The sequence below is a fragment of the Nelumbo lutea genome, chromosome 4 (assembly GCF_056320005.1).
Source record: "Nelumbo lutea isolate HS-2025 chromosome 4, American lotus-T2T, whole genome shotgun sequence".
NCBI lineage: Eukaryota > Viridiplantae > Streptophyta > Magnoliopsida > Proteales > Nelumbonaceae > Nelumbo > Nelumbo lutea.
This window is the reverse complement of record NC_142687.1, coordinates 97,098,793-97,120,143: the sequence shown is the minus strand read 5'-3', so window position 1 is coordinate 97,120,143 and position 21,351 is coordinate 97,098,793. Positions and strand designations below refer to the sequence as shown.

Below are 21,351 nucleotides of genomic sequence, written 5' to 3'. Positions count from 1 at the left end.
AAATTGTTCAACGTGAAGCCAAAATATTTACCAAATTGGCAAATTCATGGAGTGTGTGGTTAATCTCATAAAGATTGGTTTTACAATTAAGCATAAAACTAGACCTCACCGTAGCATTTGCCAACTTTCATTTGCCCCAAATAGCAACTTTAGAATTCAGGATCAACAGTTTTAATATCCAACATTTAAAAATATTTGTATGCACAATATGCAAAAATTGCACCTCATGCAATTCAAATGTCCTAACTCCTTGTATATGGTGTATCAATGACCCTGAAAACCAACACTTTTCGATATATTGTGATATTTTGAACCTTACTAAGATTTAGACTCAAATCCTTGAAAGCATGACTAACAGATGAGAACGGAAAAGAAAATTAAGGTGATGTTTGGCATCGATGATGATTTCTCCTTGTTGATTATCCAGAAATTGGTAATTTCTAGAATTAGAGATTTTTGAAAAATAATCAAAAAAATTGTTTGGTATCATTTATGCCATGTAAGCTGATTTTTTAGAAATTAGCTTTGAATCTGTTTGGTATTGATTTTCAAGGGCCAATTATTTTAGTATTCAATGCCATGTTGGATTACATGTCATCCTCAAAAAATTAGAACTAGTTAAAAATTAGGAAATCACTAGAAAATGTGATCCCTGAAAAGGCTTGACTTCAATAATCGATTTTTGGCTAATTTCCCAAAAATCGACATAATCAGTCAACCAAACAAAAAAAAAATCATTGTTTCTTCAGATTCTGATGTAGGTCCTACGTGGCGCCTATTTTTGGGAAATCATCATCGATGCCAAACATCACCTAAATGGATAAGCTCAACATTAATGTGCTTGGTAGAATGAGAGAAACTGGAAGTTACAAGTTCCTTAATTAAGCTAGCTAGCTCTTGGTAAAATTGTGTCCTGGTGCCTAAGAAGAATCTACGAGTAGAGCACCATTTATAAGCAATTGAATGGTATTTACATGTAAGTTGAAGGAGTCCATATGAAGTTGATGGTAATGGTTTTATGGGTGACATTGATTGTGAACAACTACATCATCATCCAACAAATGACAATCAAATGTTCAATTTATGAATGACGCTGCCATTATCACCACAGGACCCGCAACTATTAAGGCACCCACAATACTCTGTCCCACAACTTTGGTGATGTTTGGTATGGATTTTGTTTATTTGAAAAATGTTTGTATTGATTTATCTTCCAAACCGAGAAAAGGTGGTTGATAAACATTTTTTAGTGTTGTTTGACAAGTAGATGCCCTTAGGTGCCACATAAGCAAAACTATAAATAAACACCTTGGTGTTGGGGGAAACATTAAAATGAAGCTTACCCTAATAATTGGCTTACACAAAAACCAAGACAAATGTTTATTTTATAAACAAGCTTACTGAATAGCATTTTGGGTCAAACGCCCACATGGCGATGAGCTAACACCATTTTTCAAATAAATGAAAACCATACTAAACATCATCCTTACCTTGGCCACCAATCAAGAAGATTGTCAAGCCTATGACCTAGGAGGGGAAGTAGTGGCAAGTGGCAACAGGCATGATCAACCCTAGAAATGAAATGATATCAATTCTCAAAGCATCCATTGAGCTTCACAAATGGCTCCGAAAGACATGGGTTGCCTTAGCATGACATTCATTAGAGATCCAGTGGCAGAGACAAAGGATGTAGATGGCAAGTTACTTCCTCTTGGAAAAGTTTTCTATACTCATGCCAACATCATATTCCAGAGCTCACTTCCATGGCATGAGCACAAAGAGAGTTAGCACCATTCTACTGATGATGGTTGGGTGGTTTTGGATCATTCTTTGAACTATCTAGCCAACCATGAGGCTGTTTGATAGACCCTCCCTCTTCTGCAACTATTGCTACTAGGTGTTGGCATTGTCTTTGTCACCTTGGTAGCTCTAGACCTCTAGTAATCTTGTTCAAGGCATGGTAACCACTTATTTCTGTTTAGAATGGGTCAAAGCTAGGAATGGCAATGGGGCAGGTTTGGGGTGGGGCACCCCCTCCCCATCTCCACCCCGAAGTCAAAATACTTTTCCCCATACCCACCCCGTCCCCAGTGGCAGGGCATCCATTCCCCATCGGGAACGGGGAATCCCTGAATTTTCCCTGCTCTAAGGTAATTATTTAAAAATTATATATTTTATGAAAATTTTATACATAGGACATAGGGATTTGGGGGTATTTTAGGAATTGAATTATAATACTTTAGAGGTAATTCAAAAATAAAATTATGGGATCCTAGGATTTTAAGAATTTAGGGAAAACTTAGAGATATTTTAAATATCAATATTAAACATAGAGATATTTTACTAATTTACCTTTGGGTTCAGGGCGGGTTTGGGGAATTATATATAAAACACGTCCCCTCCCCGTCTCCGGTTTGGAAAAAATATTTTTTCCCCATCCCCACCCTGTCCTTATTTAGGGTCGGGGAAAACCCGCCCCATTCGGGGTAGGGTGGGGCGGGGCCCCGGGGAAAATTGCCATCCCTAGTCAAAGCGGCCACACTCTTGGATCCAAAAGAAGCCCCTGCTATATCTGTATCAACCATTTATGGATTCCCTGTGTTATAGAACTACCTTAGCTTACAAGAAAAGATGATTGTTGCACCAAAAAAGATGAATTTGGTATGACATGTTTGATGAGTTTTTGTAAGGCATTTGTACCAAACAATGTATGAGGAAAGAACCCAAAACAAATCTCAAATTACAAAGGTTTAGAAGATAGTTAAGCAAAGCCAACCATCCAATTACAAGTTGTTTCAAGTATTCTTCTCATAGCCTAATTTTCAACCAACTTGTCATTCATGATATGATATTCTTCTTAGGAGCTCCTTTGCAACTACTTTCTGCTACTATCAATACCAAGGTCGGTAGTAGTTTCAGTTTCGCATCACTGTAGTTTCGAGCATTTCGCTAAAGGAAGGTGGAGAGTGGCTGGATTCTAAATAGTGAAAATGTCCTCTACCCAAAAGTTGATCTACCTACTCAAAGGAACCGAAAAGTTGAGTTAGAAAAAAGATGCTCAAAAGGATTGTTTGCAAGAATAGTAGCAGATAAACAAATGAATGCAGATGCAACTTAACACAAAGTTAGAAATTTCTAGTCAAACAATAAGTATGAGGTGGAATGGCTAAGTGATGAGGTATTGTGGATATTTTTTTTTTCAAGAAGGAAAAGGATTTAGAAGCTTTCCTTAACCAAGAACCATGGCTCATTAAGGGTTATCCATTACTTCTACGCCGATGGTATCCTAGAGCTAATACTAAAACAATCCAGTTCACGGAACTAGGCACTACAATCATAATACTAGGGGTGCCGCCAAAGAAAAGGATTTGGGAGTGGGGAGCAAACTTAGTTAGCATTGCAAGGACTCCCATAAGGGATGATAATGAACAGCTAAAGGAGGAGGACTCTAAACCAATCTAGGACAAGATCTTCAATATTAGGGTTAAAATCAATGTGGATTGGTCTCTAGTCAAAGGAAACTATGAAATATATGAAGACGAAACTAGGAGACTATATGTGTTCTAGTACGACTGTACGAAAAACTCCTGATTTTCTATCTGAGATGTGAGGGACTAGGGCACGAAGAGGAAATTTGCATAGTGTGTATAGTTGAACAAGAAATGGGCGAGCTAACTGAAAGATTGGGGGCTCAAGAGATGAACAATGAGGGTGGAGAGGGTTTATATGGCTAAAACCTCTGTGTAGTAATGGACAAAGACTCCCTTAAGTTCATTAATAGGAAAGAGAAGAAAAGGGAGACAAAAGACTAGAGGAATTACATAAAGGAAGCTGGTCAAGCTGAATGCTATAGGAGACCACTATCAGAATTGGAGCACCAGTCCCAGAACTTTGACAAATTTGGAGTAGAAGAAATGGTTTCTCCGGAAAGGGTACAATCATGATGGGAAGTCCAACGAATACACAACTAAGCTAGAAGGAAGCTATTTTCGGAAGAAAGGAACATGGAATCAGAAATTCATAATCTGGTATCCGAGGAAAGGGAGTTCAAAGTAGTCTTCTCACCAGAGAAAGGTCACCGACGTTGGGATTAGGCTCAAAGATCCAGTGGACCAACAATGTTCTCTACGAGGCAAGAGGGACAGAGTGATGTCAGCCACTTCGTAGTATAGCTAGAACAAGTAAATGATGGTAAGGTTATTTTCAAACAAGGCCAGGCTATGAACTAAGATTTGGAAGGTTAGGTGGACTTTGAGGAATTAATAAGGAAAAATAGAGGAAAAGGACCTGTTAGAATGGATTTTGGATTGTTTAAAGATGAAGTGTGGTTGGAGGGAAAAAAGAGATATTATGGCATCATGATTCAGGAACTAATAGAAGATTAGGAGGACCAAATGGTTTTGAGGGGTAGACCAACAAAGTGACCCAAATATTCGGACTAGGAGATTAATATGTTAGACTAGGGCTCTAGCTTTTTGAAAGGCTTGGACCAGAAGGACGATGGTTGTTTAGTAGAAACTCAAAACAGTGATTTTAACATCGAAGATTTCATGAATGATGACAATGATGTTGTAGACCTCACTGGGGACAAGCAAGCAATTGGAGAAGATACCAATGAAGGAATGAACATGGATCTGAACTCAGAGGAAGCAAAAAGGGAGTTTACTTAAAATCCAGATGAGGAGGTATTTTCAAACCTACTTTTAAATTTTAATAGTATCATCAATCTTTAGAATATGGAAGCAATTGCATTAACTATTGTTTCATTATGCATATACAATCTTTCACTATTACTTTAGAGAGGAAAAAGAACTTTAAGCAAGGAAAAAAGGAAGAAAGAAGGTAAAAAAGAAAAGTTGTTAAAGTTTAAGAAAAAAGAGCAAAGAGCCTCTCGGAAAAAAGTTTTAAAAAAATGCTTCAATAAAGTATTAATTCAAGATAGCCACAAATTTTTTTAACATTGTCTAAAAGTTCAAAAGAAAATAGGTAAGAAGGGTAGTCAGGTAGAAATGGCTATGGCCTCTAGGTACAGAATCTTGGCAATTAATAAGCTCAAAAGTTTGAATTCGAATAGTATGGATACTCCTTAGTTTAATCTTCATTTCCAAAAATAAGTGGGTTCAGGGCCCTGTCCCATATCAGGGCCTGGACCCTAAATGAAGCTAATGGGCTAGAACTATAAAGGTATTGGATCCACCTTAACAATTCGTGCCCTTAAAGAGATCCTAACAAAAGAAAAACTTGATTCTTTTTCTAGCATAAACAAAAAGAAATTTGGTCAATTGTAGAAAAAGTTTGAAAGTTCCAAGAGAATGGAATTGTTGGGGTGTGGATTCTAGGGGGCTCAGTGGTGGTTTGGCCTTTTTCGGAAACAAGATCTTAAGGTTAAAGTGCTATTTGCATATTAGAACTTCATTCACACCAAAGTAGGAGATGTTTCAGGAGCAGACTGGTGTTGCACCTTTGTTTATGGGGAGCCAAGGAAAGAGAAAAAGGGTGCTTTCTTGCTAAAAGGGAAAGCTTTAACCGAAAGAACAAAAGAACCCTGGCTTTGTGTAGGGGACCTAAATTTGATTTTTTTTTTACCAAAATGAGAAAGAGGGAGGTAGATTGTTTATCCAAGCTCTACTGCAAAGAAATAGAGATTTTCTAGTAGATTGCAATTTACACGACATGGGGAGTAAAGGGCCTTGGTTTACCTAGCCTAATAAAAGAAAAGGAACTAATATTATCAAAGCCAAATTAGATAGAGCTCTATGTAATAAAAGCTGGAAAGACGAATTTGAGGAGGCTATAAGCAATGTAATTTATTGCTTAGGTTTATATCATTTTCCAATTATAGTTAACACTAGCAAAGTAACAATCTAGAGAAGAAGGCCTTTTAGATTTTAGGAAATGTAGCTAACACAAGAACTTTGTGAGTCAATAGTTAAAGAAAACTAGATGAGGAAAGTGAAGGGATCCCAACTAGGGATGGAAATTTTCCCTATCCCCAATGGGGACCCGACTTCCCCGACCCGATGGGGTCGGGAATGGGGATTGTTTTCGTGGGGTGAGGACGGGGATGGGGATTAATAGGAATCTCCAATCAGGGTCCGGGTTGGGGTTAGGGATGGGGATTGAGGTCCCCACCCCAACCCGACCCCGATTATATATTTATATATATTTAAATGTTATTTATATATATATATATATATATATATATATCAAAACATATTTAAAACATTATTTATAATTTAAATTTTTTATTTATTTTAAGTAAATTTATTTTTTTTAAATACAATTATCCAAAAAATTTTAGGGATTTGGGTCCTCGGGGGAACCCATCCCCGTCGGGGATCGGGGATGGAGGACAAATTTTATCCCTAGCGGGGATCAAGGACGGGGATGGGAGTTAATTTCAAAATTAGGGGCGGGGACAGGGAATATGATCTCTGCCCCGAATCCACCCCATTGCCATTCCTAATCCCAACAATTCCAATTGAGCCACAAAAACAAAGCAATAAAAATTTTCTTTCATCAAACAAAACAAAGAAGTTTTTGGAAATATTAAAAAAATAATTCAGGAGATAAGGGGCCAATTGGAGGAAGACTTAGCAAAATAACACATTGGGATGGAATACAACACCTGAAGGAGTTTGGAAGAAGAAATGGGAGACCTACTCAAAAAAGAGGAAATCATGTGGGCACAGAAGGCAAGAGTAAACTGCCTAGCTCATGGAGATAAAAATACAAATTTTCTTTATAGTCAATATGAAAAGAAGAATTAGGAACAAAATTGTAAGGTTCAAAGATGAATTTGGAAATTTGCAGGATGATGAAGAGAAAATAAATAAGATCATGTGTCATCACTTCAAGGAGATTTTTAAATCATCTTACCCTTTAGATATGGATAAATTCCTTGAGGGGATGGAAGCTAGGATTGATGAAAATGAAAAGAGAGATTTAGAGAAGTTGACCTTGAAGAAGTGAAGGAAGCCTTGCTCCAAATGGCTCCTAATAAAGCCTAGGGACCTAATGGCCTCCCAAATTTTTTTACCAAAAGTTCTAAAATATAGTTGGACAAGATGTGGTTAAAGTTGTATAACATCTCTTTGAAAATGGGCACATGTTAAAGGAACTGAACAACACACTCATAGCCTTGATACCAAAAGTTAAGAACCCAGAGACCCCGAGTCATTTCAGACCTATTACCCTTAGTAACTTAGTGTACAAAATAATTTCAAAAATCCTAGTTAATGTGCTGAAGCCACTCTTTAACAAATTAGCAGGTGAGCAACATAGTTCCTTCACCCCAGGAAGGCTCATTCAGGATAATATTCTGGTGGCCCATGAGATGATTGATTTTATGAAAAAACAAAAGTAAAAAAGCTTGGATGGCAATGAAACTAAACATGAGCAAAGCCTATGATAGAGTTGAGTGGTCTTTTCTAGATAAAGTACTCCAAATAATGGGAATTGGGGAAAAGTGGGCAAACTGGGTTATGGAGTGTGTCACTTCTGTTTCTCACAAAATTCTTGTGAATGGGAATCCGTGATTAGCCTTTGAACCACAAAGAGGAATCAGGCAAGGGGATCCCCTTTCCCCCTATTTATTCCTGCTCATGTCTGAAACATTTTCAAAGAAAATTTTAAGGCTTGTTGACCAAAAACAAATTACAGGTATTAAACTGAACAAAGAGTGCCCAAGGGTCTCACATCTCTTTTTTTTGCAGATGATAGTTACCTGCTCACAAAAGCTGATCCTATGTAAGGGTAGGTCATTCTAGATACAATACAAGTCTATGAAAGAGCCTATGGTCAAAAGGTAAATATTGACAAATCTAAAGTTTTCTTTATTAACATTTACACTATAGACTTCAGAAATTTCTAACCAGAACGCTCAAAATGGAGAGAGTGGACCACCCCCTCCATTTATCTAGGTCTACCAACTAAAATAGGAAGGTCCAAGAGAGAGCTATTTTCTTAACTTATAGAAAGAACTGGAAGGAAAACCAACAAATGGTTTGACCTATTTTTATCACCAACAGGAAAAGAGGTTCTCTTAAAAGCAATTATAGCTGCAATTCTATCATATACCATGTTTTGCTTCCTTCTCCCAAAGTCTATTTGTATGGACTAGGGGGAAATACAAAGGAAATTTTGGTGAAACAGTTCAAACAATTCAAGGAATGAGTCAATTGGGAAAATTTAAGCAGAAACAAACTTAATGGGGGACTAGGTTTTAGAGACCCACACACTTTCAATTTAGCACTGTTAAGCAAGCAAGCATGAAGATTGTGCAAAGGTGAGGATACTTTATGGGCATGGGTAATCAGAGCTAAGTACTTGAAAAATAAAAGTTTTTTTTATCTGAATCTCCCTAAAAGAGGTTCATGGGGTTGGCAAAGCCTCCTATCGACAAGAGGGATTCTTTTGCAGGGGTGTTGTTGGCTTCTTAATGCTGGTAATAAGACAAAAATCTGGGAGGACCCCTGGCTCCCTAAGTTACCGGGGTTTAGGATCGAAGGACCAAGACCAAATAACCCAAACCTCTTGCTAATCAAAGACCTAAAATCAGAAGATGGGAGAAGCTGGAATGAAGCTTTTATCAAGCAGACTTTCTTAAATGTGTATGGTAAAATTATTTGAAGTATTCCTCTAGGAACTAAAAACTGTTCGAATAAACTGATGTGGATTATGACAAAAAATGGGGTTTTCTCTGTCAAATCTGCCTATTTTGTGGCTAAGACTCTGGAAGAAGAAAAAACAAAATGTCAGTCTCATCCAACTCATAGGCCAAGGTTAGGAAAGAAGCAATGGAAACAAATTTGGGCGCTCAAAATTAACCCTAAAGTAAAATCCTTCATTTGGAAATGCTGCTGGAATGCTCTGCCTACAAAAGAAAATCTATCGAAGAGGGGAATTACAGACTCGAACATTTGCTCTGTTTGTAACTTGGCAGAGGAATCTAGTATGCAGGAATTATTCTTTTGTGGCCATGAAAAATTTACCACTAAAACTGAAAATTTCAGCGTGATGGACAATTTTGCAGCTTAGTTCTGCTATTGGTTAGACTTTTGTGATAGCTTAGATCAAAGGAAAGAGGAGATCTTGGGTTTTACTTGCAATCTATTATGGATGATTTAGAAAAACAAAAACAATTTCTTTTTTGAATGTATAGAACCTGATCCAAGATAGACCGTCTTGTACGTCCACAGGAGGATGAAGGAGAGGAATCTGATTTCCCCTCGAGATTGGCAGCCTTCTTCCCAATCAACTAATTCGAAAGGTCAACAGGTTTTGTGATCGATAGGTCAACAGGTTTTTTTATCAGTTCCTAATGCAAACCGCCTCAAAGTGAATTTGGATGGAAGTTTTTTGTGTATTGGAAAAGCTGGTTTTGGCGTGATTATCAGAATCCACATGGGTTTGGCAGTAGCAGCTTCTTTTGGCCAAGTCCCTGTGTCTTCCCCAATTCAAGCGGAGGCCATGGCTTTTTGCAAGGACTGGAACTACTACAAAAGGTGAACTACCACAGCAATTTTGGAAAGCGATTGTGCAAACCATATCAACGCTCTTCAATCGAATTTCCAGTGAGAAAGGCCAGGATGCTGTCTTCATCTGCAAGGATCTTATGAATATGACTAAAGATATGAACTTGTCTTTTAACCTTGTAAATAGATCTGTAAACAATGCAGCCCATAGTTTAGCTAAAAGAGGGCTTAAAGAATCTGTTTTTTTTTGTTGGGAAGTGTCCTCTTTGGATAGAGGAGTTAGCTTCCCGGGACATGACCGGTTCTTGTACCGGTTTGTAATTGCTGTTCTTGTGGTTTGGCATTAGCCTAATAGACTCGTCTTACTTTCTACCAAAAAAAAAAAAACAACGAAAAGGCATTAAAATATCAAACAAGAACTCGTACATCATGGTGGCCTCACAATTGAAAGTGTTGGACATCAGCTTTGACTGCTTACACATCATTAAGCACAATATTGCAGTAAAAAGTCATGGCAGCCGAAATTTCTTGCAAACCTGTTGCTTTCTACAAGCATTAGATCAACCTCACTATTAGATTAGACAAAGTTGAAAGACTTTTTTAACAAATACAAGTGGCACCAAAAAAAGAACTTGAGAAAACTTTTCGAATAATTTTCAAATAATTAGTACACATGGCGGGGGTGAAAACTATGGTTAGCTAATCTTCATAATATAACTATTACAGAGGACTCTACTGTCCAGACAGAGCCTTCCCTCACTATGAAAAACAAAGGTAAGAAAAATGAAACTAAACCCAAATTAGCAACACGTTCCTAAGTTAAGAAAACATTCCCCGACAAGAGACGTAGAATACAACCTCAAGGCACAGGGCAGTAGCCATTCAAGTGCTATTTTAAGCATGTACAGTTGACCAGAATAGAACACTCAAAAGCACATACTTAATGGAACCGTAACCACAACTTGACCGACTGGCTACTTTCAACTCACAACAAAACCCTGAAAAGCCATTGAGGGCTGATCAGTAGTTGTGTTGCCAGATCTGGTGTGATTGCTTAGCAGATGCACCTTGAGAACCACCAAGGGTCCCATCATTTGGGTTTTGCTGAGGATGTTCCTGTGAGACCCCTGTCTGAGATTGATAGAAATTTGGGTACCCTAGAGCTCCATAATGCTGTGAAGGTTGTTGACCTTGTCGAAATCCACCATGCTGTTGACTCTGCCCCTGAAAGCTGTAATATGTGCTACCTGGAAGTGCTGACATCGTTCTAGAACCCAGCCCATGAACCCACATTCCGGAATTCTCATTCTATCAACATAGAAAACACAAAGCAATATGGGTATATGATATAATACCACCACCACCATTAACAGCAATAATAAAATTTAAAAAGGTTAAGAGACTGCCGAATCAATAATACCTGCTGAAGAGGGATGAATTGGTTGCCATCCTTGTACTGAGAGCTTATAACATCATCATAGCCAATTGTTGTGCTTGCAGGGGTGGAGGAAGGATTCAACGGGAAATTTCCAAGAATGTTTGTTGAATTCCCAAAGCTTCCATAACCGGAAGCAACAGCAGCAGACTGAGGCAAGCTGCTCACGGAAACACTATTTTTATATTGTGGGAGTGTGTATTTTACGCCAGCACTGTGTACTGCAGCTGGAGATTGATGATATGCACTGTTACCTGCATATGCTTGCTGGAAAGCAGAGGGCATATATGTGTAGCTCTGGGGAAGAAAAGGGTAGCCAATCATGTTGGCGAAGTGTCCCAATGGGAGAGTTGGTTGCGAGTAAGGGTGCACTGCCAAGTGTTGGGGAAGAGCAGGTCCTGTGGCAATGCTGCTACCAGGCAAGGTTTGTGGAGTAGGCTGGGCAGTAGAAAAAATGCCTGGCTTCACTGCCTGCACGTGGAGAAGAAAATTAAGGTTACTGGCCAAATTTATATCCCAAATACACTTGTAAGACCTATTAGATATGAACATTAAGAAGTGTCAAACTCCAAGATGAAACTTGCTAGGAATAGGGAGTTAAAAACAACTCAGAGAAGATCAAGTGAACCCTGTGGCTAGCACAAAGAAGTTGATTTTCTTGTGTCTGTAGTTTGTCAGTTTATTGTCGGCAGTCAGCAGCCAAAGTCAACTGGACATGTCCCCAACTGAGTTTATATAATTAAAAGACACTTATGCTGAGAAATGGCATACCTCTGGCATAGAAAGGGTAGGACCACTGATGGAAGATACTGTGTTGCTGTATTTTGTGGGCATTGATTGTGTTGCAAGGAATGGTGAGTAGGGAGTATCAGATTCTCTTGCTGGTTGCACATTTGATGCCAATAAATTACTTGGTAAAGAACTTGTATATGCTTGCTGTAACAACACCCAAAATCAGAAGCCGTGTCAAAATACATACTTGGATCTACAATTAGGTGAAATGTAGAAAGATAAGGACAACATCTAGCTATAACTCAACCAATAAAGTTGCCAAAAGCAAATTTCAAAATTCAAACTATTTAGTAATTTTAAATGTATTTTCTTTGTTTGAAGGCATTACCAAATTGATCACAACTCCAAGTAAAACGCTATTCAAGAAACAATGCAATAGGAAGTAACTCTATTGTAAGATGTATTTAGTTGGTATAGTGAGTCATCTGTTCATGCTATCAATCAGAAAATCTCCACTGCAGTTTTGCATCATAATCAACTAAGACTTATCCCAGCTAATTAAGAGTTGGCTACGTGAATCCTGCTTCACCTGTTTAGTACATGTCCATGTTGAATTATGAGTGCACAAATCATTCTTACCACTTGAACCCTTGTCCCTTTTGGGTCTACTCCTATCCCTTCTAGCACCTTCAACTTGAAACACATAAGTTCTTTTTTTTTATTGATAACAGATAAATTCTTCTTATGGGTGCTGTAGATGGTATTCTATGCATGTGACTAAACCATCTTAGTCTACTTTCTTACATTAAATTACCTATTGGAGCTACCCATAAGCAGTGATTTAAAAGGTGCGCCTAGGCACAGGCAAGGTGCATTTTAGGTGGGTGCCTCACCCAGGTCCTAGGCGCAGCCCTTTCAAAAGCCGCACGGCTGGTGCACCTTACGCCTCAGCCCAGGCATGCGCCTTTTTAAGATTGTACACATTTTGCTTTCTTTTACCCTAACGGCTGGGCCGAGGGCTCTACCCCCGGACCCCCATGCCATGCCCCTTGAGGCAAGCCCAAACAAGTCCATGTTAGGGTCTTAAATTCTTAGTTCTCATACAAAAAAAAAATAATGATTTTATAATTTTAATTGCTTTTTCAGACGATTTTTTAGTAGGATAAATGAATGAACAGCATTACTCCCTATTTGGTAATGTTGTTCATTCATTCATCCTACCAAAATATCTTCTTAAAAGGCAATTAAAATTATAAAACCATTATTTTTTTTGTATGAGAACTAGGAATTTAAGATCCTAACATGGACTTGTTTGGGGTTGCCTCGAGGGGCATGGCACAAAGGCGATTCGTAGAATCAGGAATGTAATATGTTTTACATCACATTAGCTACTTTAAGTAATGCAATTGAGGAAAAAAAGAGATTGTGGGTTTTACATGCTTGAAAATGTTTTATATGTTCGATTTTATTTTTAAATTCACATTTGAATATTCTATACATGTTATGTTTATGTATTTTAATTTTAGATATTAGGTTTTTTTAAACATTTATTTTAAAATTTTAAGTTTATATTTTCTATTAATATTTTATTAATTTTTTGCATTTTTTCTGACACTTTTTTAGCATTTTTTTTTGCGCCTTGCTTCGAAAAGGCGTGCACCTCGCCTTGCGCCTCAGGTGTAAATTGACCCCTATGCCTTTTTTGCACCTTGCGCTTTTAAAACACTGCCCATAAGTCCTTTCAAATGACTTCATTTCTAACCATATCCTTTTAGGTTTTTCCACTCATCCTCTCTCAGCATACACATTTCTGCCACACTCACCTTTTGGACATAAGACTGCTTTATAAAATTTTCCTTTTAACTATGCAGCGTTCACCTACCACATAAGACTCAAGATGTGCCCCACCATTTTGCCCATCCTGCTCCAATCATATGGATGGCATCCTTGTCAATAAATCCCTTGTTTCGTTGACTATCAAAAAAAAAAAACTCCCTCATTATGAATTATTGGTCTCCAAACCTACATGTGCCCTGATTTCAATCCTTTTACTAATAAATTTTCATAGGCATATATTCTGTTTTGGCCCTACCTTTTTATAAACCTCTTGTTTCTAAGGTATTTTTCTATAAACTTAATTTTGCAGAGTTGCACGAACTCCCCTAAAATAATAAAGTGTGTATTGAAGTCTAACACAGCAACATCGCATAGATTATTGAGGAACACTTCTATACAACATTTTCCTTTTTCTTCCTAATTACTTATCAAAAATGATCGGTTAATAGATCATGATGAATGATAGGACTTAGGAAAAAAATTGAGTATTCTTTTTCTGTAGACATGTCCATGAGTCTATGTTTTATCATCTAACCTAGTCAGAATCTTGGATACGTGTTAGATTCCAGTTCTGGTGTCTGTCCACACCGCACATTATCTGCCTATAATTGTAGCCCACCCACAAAAACAAACTAACAAAGTTTATATAACAAAAGCAATGCCACCATTAAACTTCTCTTCTTTTCTCAGGCTGACCATGTCTGTCAAAGAAATGTGCATTTACTCTGCAACTCTAACCAACATGCACGCATAAATAAATATAATCCATTGTCAGGAAAATCATGTTTTTTTTCCAAAAGCATGTCATAAATGTTGACCAAGAAAATATCATAACTAAAAGTAATGCAATATATTTACCATTACGCTTGAAAAAGGAGCAAGATTCTGCATTTGAGAGTTCGTTTGTGCATAAGAAAGTCCAGCATTTGGTTGTGCCGTGTTTTCAAATGTGTAACCAGGTACAGAAGACGAAAAGCTGTACTGATGTCCATGTGTAGATTCAGCATTATCTGGTTTCAAAACCTCTGGCTGTGAAGAAGATAGTGAGTCAAAATTTCCAGTTCCAGCACCAGCTCTAGGAGCTAAATTTCCATCTGAAGTGGATCTAAGATGCTCATCTCCATAGTACTCAGAATTTCTGCCAAGAGAAAATTCACAAAAAATTATACACAGTGCAAAGTTCAAGATAGTTGACTTGTGGATGTGAAGTATGGACATACCTGGCATCTGAGTGGCCAACAGATGAAGCATCAAGTGATAGAGGGGCCTCCTCAATGTTATCCTTCAAGGGTTTAGATGCAAATGACCCAGAAAAAGATGCACTAATACCAGATCCAAAGCTACCAAAGCTCAAATGTGAGCAATCTGCAGTTGGAACTTGCAGATGATCTGGAATTATCACAGCAGGGTTAACCTCGGCTGCAGTTGGAACTTGCAGATGATCTGGAATTATCACAGCAGGGTTAACCTCAGCAGAGGACGGTCTTAGCTCCTCCTTTTGTAAATTCAGTTGCTGTAAGCTTGCTGCAGCTGACGACACAGCTACAGTGACATCCTCAGCTGAACAAGGTAATTAGAAACAGGTAAGTGCAAATAGCATCTAACACTTGAAGAAAGACTGACAAACATTGAGGAAACTATGTGGTAGGGGAAATACTGTCTATTAGAAGAAGAATAACATAGGTTATTCACTAATTCCTAGAACCACAAAAAGAGACAAGTTACAACTTGTAAGGCAAAAAGAGACAAGGTATAACTTGCAAGCAAAGGAATATTTTAAGCAACCAGTAGGCAAATATAACCAAGGAGTATAACAATGTAATAATCACAAAAGAGATGCCACCCTGCCAGAAAGGACAACTAACCAATGCCACTAAAAAGGCCACATCTTCACAGTACCCCTAGCAATTTTAAGGCCCTCCCCTTCTTATCAGGCTTTTCTGGTTAAGGCTATCTAGAGTGGACCAGTCCCCCAATGATCAGGGTGTTTTGCTGGGAGGCAAAACACTGTTAAATCAATACCTATGACAATCTTCAAAACATAAGGCCAAATTGGTGTCTGTCACCCAATAAGTTCTTCCTTTATAAGGCTGCTGCAATTCTACTTTTCATTTACTAATCTCACATTACTTTGTCTACAGAATTTGAAAAAGGTTTTTGTTATGGATGTAGGCAGACCCCCCCGAGGAGACATGGCAAGTCTATTCAAGACCTCATTTTTAAGTAAAAATGAGGGAAGATATTGCGGAAACAAAGTAGGGTAGCAGTGGTATGGACAGTTCCTAAGAAAGAATATGAGAATTTTCAAGGATAAGGCCTAGTTCAAGGAAGCACTCATTGAAAATATGATGGTAAAAGTAGCATATTGGGTAAGAACACCAAGTCTTTTTGTTGATTTAACTGTGGATGACATAATTAGAGAGTGGCACAATGGTTAACATTCATCAGTTACCAAGATAACCATGACTATAGAATTATGAGTGCCTACTCCAGATACAATAAAGTTAAATTTTGATGGGTGTGCTTGGAGAACCCTGGAAACTCTGGCATTGGTGAAGTTTTCAAGAACAGAAATGGAGATGTACTAACAATTTTTTGGGGACCTAAGTCAAGGAAGTCCAGTGAGGCTGAGTTACTGGCAGTTTTTCAGGTACAAAGACCAGGCAGATCACTCAACTTCAGAAACATGGTAGAAGGTGATTCTAACGTGGTTGTAGACTGGGTTAAGGATAACAGTCAAAGCTTTAAAAGTACAAATATATAATAAGAGAGATGAGACAGCTGGCAGTGGCCGTGGAGACAACAGGAAAATATTTACATGGACTTGGGGATTTTGCTAACGGGTTAGCAGATGCACTAGCAAAAGGAGTTATCATTAATCTGCTTTTTTGGGGAGTTCTCCCAATGGCTGGGCATAGTTTGGAAAAGCATGGTTAGGTAGCCATGCTAGCCTACAATATGGGGTGCTATTAAAGGAAAAACCAAGACCACCAAAGAACCTTGAGCTTCTCTTATGCCTCTAGGATATATCAGCAGCATCCACTCAATAGCATACTCACAGCATATCCCTTGCATATTTAACCCACAAACACTTCAATCAAGGAAACAGCATAGAAGATTCTAATTTGAAGACCTTTGTAAAAGGCCATCTATAAACCTTAGTTTAAACCATCACATCTTCAAAGTTCTTTGTGTATGGTCCTATAAACCTTGATATGAAATATAATGTATTTTATCAATTCCCTGTGTTTGAAGGTTCCAGACCAACAGTCTGACTTTCAAAGGATCACCTTGACAAACAGGGTGCATCCAGGAGGATGCCACCGTAGCCCCAGTGAACAATAACATTTTCCATAATACCAGAATGAGACTATGTAGCAAGTTTTCAAACCTCAAGTCATAAGCTAAGTCAATGAAAATTTTCTCAATCAAGGACCTTGATTCAATGCTTAGCTCATCTCATCTACATCATTCTCCCCGAAGTCAATAAAAAAGAAAAGAAAAAGAAAAAAGCAGTTGCCATTTATCTCTGAATTCAATATTTATGATTATGATCAACTTGCAAGTATGAAATACCAAACATTCTCATGCCTCACTGACAACCCATAACATGATTTCTTCAAGCTAGTAGCTTTTTTTGTTCATGAAGCTAGTATATAGCTTTTTTCCCCAACAAAAACTTTGCTAGATAATATGAGAACAATTATAGCAGGCTCATTCTACTATAATTTTAGTAATCTACCCAAGCATTGATTCTTTAAAGTCTTGCTACCACTTACTGTCTTCACTAGTTACTAGTAACAACTTCATTAAAAATATGATTCTCATAAACTTTTCCCATTGACATTGTGTAAACAATGTATTTCCAAACCAGTGATACTGAAGAAAACTTGGATTAATGAAAATCAAAGACTAGAATGTGGCGCTAATGCAACTAAACTAATGAGAATATCTAAACCTTGCTATGCACCTAGAAACAATAAACAAAAAAATTAGTAAGGTTCTCAGAAGGTGTTCTGGTGAATTCGGTTCTGGGAAGATTTATGGGTGGGTGAAATTCCACTTAAAGACCAATATCCTGATCTCTTTGCTTTTTCTCTCCTTTAGGGAGAGATGATCTTCAGGTTGGGAACACCTTCTCCAACTGGGATGGACTGGAACTTGGATTTCAGAAGAGGATTAAGAGAAAATGAATGTTCTTCCTTGATTCACCTTTTAGACACCCTAAGGCAAATTTCTTTAGACACTTCGCTGAGGACTCTAGAATTTGGTTGCCTTCCTCGTATAGCTCTTCACTTTCTCTACCTTTTACAAATCCCTTAACCAATCTACCACTCAAGGGGTGAGCTTCTCAGTGAAAGAAATTTGGTGTAAGCCTATCCCTCCAAAAATTCAAGCTTTCTGATGGATCATTTTCCTTGGTAAGGTAAATACTTGTGATTTGTTACAGAGAATAAGGCCTTATGTTCGCTTTCTCCTCATAATTGCTTCGTGTCGAGCAATACTGCAATAGTGAGACCCTATCTCATTCATTAATCTCCTGTCCTGTTGTGCATAGAATTTGGGTGTTTTTCTGCTCTCTTTTTTGGTTCAAATGCATCTCTCTTCAGGAAGTGGTGAGCATCTTCAATCCCAACTTCTTGAGACAATCTAAGAAAAGAGGGGAAGTGCTCTAGAAAGCCACCAAAGCAGCAATCTGTTGGGTTGTATGGGAATAAAAGAATAGTAGGATTTTCACTAAAAAACATATCTTTGGAGGAGTTGATAGACAGAAGAAAACTAAAGGTAGCTTTATGGGTAAAGACATTGGATTGCTTCCAAAACTTTTCTATCACTGACATTTTAAGGGCCTGGAGGCCCTGGACTGAGGTAGCACACTTTTCAAGAGCTAAAGATAGGGAATGGAAACCTCCATGAGATTAAAAAAAAAAAAAAGTCAAGCTGAATAATGGGAGCTCCCTTGGGAATCCAGGAATGCCAGGAGTAGGAGGGGTAATCAGAAATTCAGAAGGAAGATACTGGCCTTATACTGAGGATCGGTTGGCATGAGAAACTCCTTGAAGGCTGAACTATTAGCCTTACTGCAAGAGCTCAGATTAGCTAAACAGTTGGGATTCAGATCAATTGAGGTGGAAGGGGACTCATAAAAGTTGTTAAACACTTGGGCAACAGGCATATCCCTTGAACTCTTAGACCTATAATAAGGGAAGTGGAACAAGTTGCAAAGGACATTGGGGCAGAGTTTAAGTGGTTCAGGACAGCAAATGGGTTTGCGGACTCCCTAGCTAAACAAGGAGTTACAAGACAACATTTGTTCTAGGCTTCTATATAACTTGAGTTTGAGGAAAGGGTTTGTCATTTCTGCTTTCATCTTGTACTAACACCACTTTTATTATTTAATGAAATAAAACTAATTTCTGCTAATGAAAACAAAAAGATGTTGCTTTGATCATTCTTCTTTGCACAACTCTCATGGGTCTTCGGTTTTCGTAGAGATTAAAGACCATGAAACCATTAAGGCCATTCACTTGTTGGAAACCTTAAAGATGTTCATGGACCCAATGAAAATAATAGGATAGTGTGGACAGTGGACCATCTTTAAGTATTTCCAGTGCTGCCTATAAGGCCATAATAGCAACAGATCACCCAACCCCATACTTTCCAGTCAAAGCAAAACGATTGGACTTGACACCTCCCAAAATCATGGCTTTCTGCTGGGAAGTAATTTATCTGAAAACCAATACTTTTGAAACCCAACAAAAAAAGAAGGCTGAACCTAGGTTTGTGACCCCATATATGTTTGCTATAAAAGGCAAACTTTAAAACCACTAATCACCTATTAGTATCCTGCCCTATAATAGTTGCCAAGGTTTTCAAGGTGACAGCACCTAGGCACCTTATCGCACCCATGGAGGGTCACCTCGCCTAAGAAATTAGTTTTGTCTAGCGCCCATATAATATTTTTATATTTCAATTCTAATGATATTGCAATTGGCATTATTAAACTAAATTATTCAATTTGTGGATTTATAATATTTTTGTAATTCTTCTACTAGTTTATTTTTATTATTTTCTTACCGGTATCAGTACAATCCACACACAAGTCGGTCAGCATTGTCTTAAGTCCTTGAACACTTCAAAATTCAAAACCTGAACCGATAAGCAAGGAAGAACTTGAAGATTTTATCCAAACAGCATATAGGAGCAACCTGTGTCTTCTTCTTTCAGCCCATACTTTCCTTCTTTTTTCTAGAACAAACAATAGGGACTCCACCTCCACTTGTTATTTTCTATGGTTTAACATATCCTTTTTCTAAGACAATATTCTTCTTTTTTCCTTTTTTTCTCCTCATGAACAAGTTGATTTTCTATGTTTTGATACAAGGTTAATATTTATTTCATGAGGATTTTACACACACACACACACACACACACACACACACACACATATATAGATCAGCAACAAAGATGAAGTTATCCATTAAATAATTAAAATGCTTACAACTTACAACAAGAGGTGCAAGTACAATATAAGAGCACAGTCACTATTATCTCTCTCAACCACACCCTTTTTACATGTGAACCAAAAACATTTGCTGTCTAATGACCCCTTTTTATCCAAACAGTTTTCTGATTGTTGTACCCATATCTACAATCTACATGTCATTTGAAACCCATCTTAATTTATACCTAAAGCTCCGCACTACCTTCTTATCTATCATTAACCAACTAACTACCACCTTCGAATCACCTTCAATTATCAACTTTCTGCCTTTAGTGAGTCCCCTTCTCCTGGACCTAAATAATTTGCACATATGATTCCATTCTCATCCCTTACCAGTCTCCCAATTCCAGAAGGCCTAGGATTACCCATGCTACTTCCATCAAAGTTCAGCTTCAGCACCCTCTATCCAGAGGTGTCCAATCCGTTTTAACTTTTGGTTTTAGAAGAAGATCCTCTACTGCCCCCCCCCCCAATTTCTAATAATATCATCCATTGTGAAGTCCAAGAATAGTTCCATCATCTTCAATCATTGTACTACTCTTAGAGTGATGGTTTTGATTAATACCTCCTTACCTCTTTCTTTCTCCTCAAAAAATCTTATCCAAATCACAGCTTCTCTTGTGCATTTCCACATAATTCTTCCCTTCTTTTTAAACATTTCATCACAGATGTATCAAATAATCTGTCCAAGCAAACAGGGGGGGTTCCACCTACACCCAAAAAGAGAAAACAAAAGGACAGGACATTAGGAGGTAGTAGGCAGTCTCACCATTCACTCTAGGGGACAAAAGCCAGTTCAGTCTTTTTCTTAGCAACATGTCACAAGTATTGATGCCTCCATGGGAAACTTGGCATGCAAAAGGCACACCTCCTTCGTAGGAAAGGTAGAGAAGAAGGATTAACCAAAAAGGAATTAAAGAAGAATTTACAAGAGAAGCTAATCATTAGCGTTAGAAATCCACCACCAGCCATCCCCAAAAAAATAATCAAGAACCACCCCATCCAACAAATTCAAGAGATTAGACACGAGTAGTTTAAGATTCTCTAATCCTAAGACCCAAGTTCAAGTTCAGCTGTTACAGGAAAGGACTGAAAAGGCATACCTAGGTGCACAGGCAAGGTGGCATTTTTTTTATCAGCAACGAAAAAATTTATTTGATATTAGATTTAAAATTTTACAACTTTGTGTATGGGATCCGAACTCCCATACTATTACATATTTCTGTCCCTATTTACATTGCAGCCCAAAACATTTGTTGCCTCAAAGCCCCTTGTTTAGCAAGATAATCAGCTAGCCCATTTGCACTCCTTCTAACCCATTTGAATTCAGCCTCTACCTCCCTGGCGACCTTTTCCACTTCCCTTAT

At 38.0% G+C, this 21,351-nt stretch overlaps 1 protein-coding gene across 2 annotated transcripts in view; it reads right to left on the bottom strand.

Moving 5' to 3' along the window:
* Positions 1-10,090: 10,090 nt before the first annotated feature.
* LOC148862057 (uncharacterized) overlaps positions 10,091-21,351 on the bottom strand; it is a 32,164-nt gene continuing 20,903 nt past the window's right edge. For both annotated transcript variants that reach the window (XM_088941842.1, XM_088941843.1), the window contains exons 6-10: positions 14,700-15,039; positions 14,338-14,617; positions 11,683-11,847; positions 10,897-11,382; positions 10,091-10,784 (exon numbers count right to left, since the gene is read on the bottom strand). In XM_088941842.1, the coding sequence (XP_088797968.1) occupies positions 10,497-10,784; positions 10,897-11,382; positions 11,683-11,847; positions 14,338-14,617; positions 14,700-15,039 (1,559 nt within the window). In that variant the 3' untranslated portion in view covers positions 10,091-10,496. The remainder of the gene's footprint in view (positions 10,785-10,896; positions 11,383-11,682; positions 11,848-14,337; positions 14,618-14,699; positions 15,040-21,351) is intronic.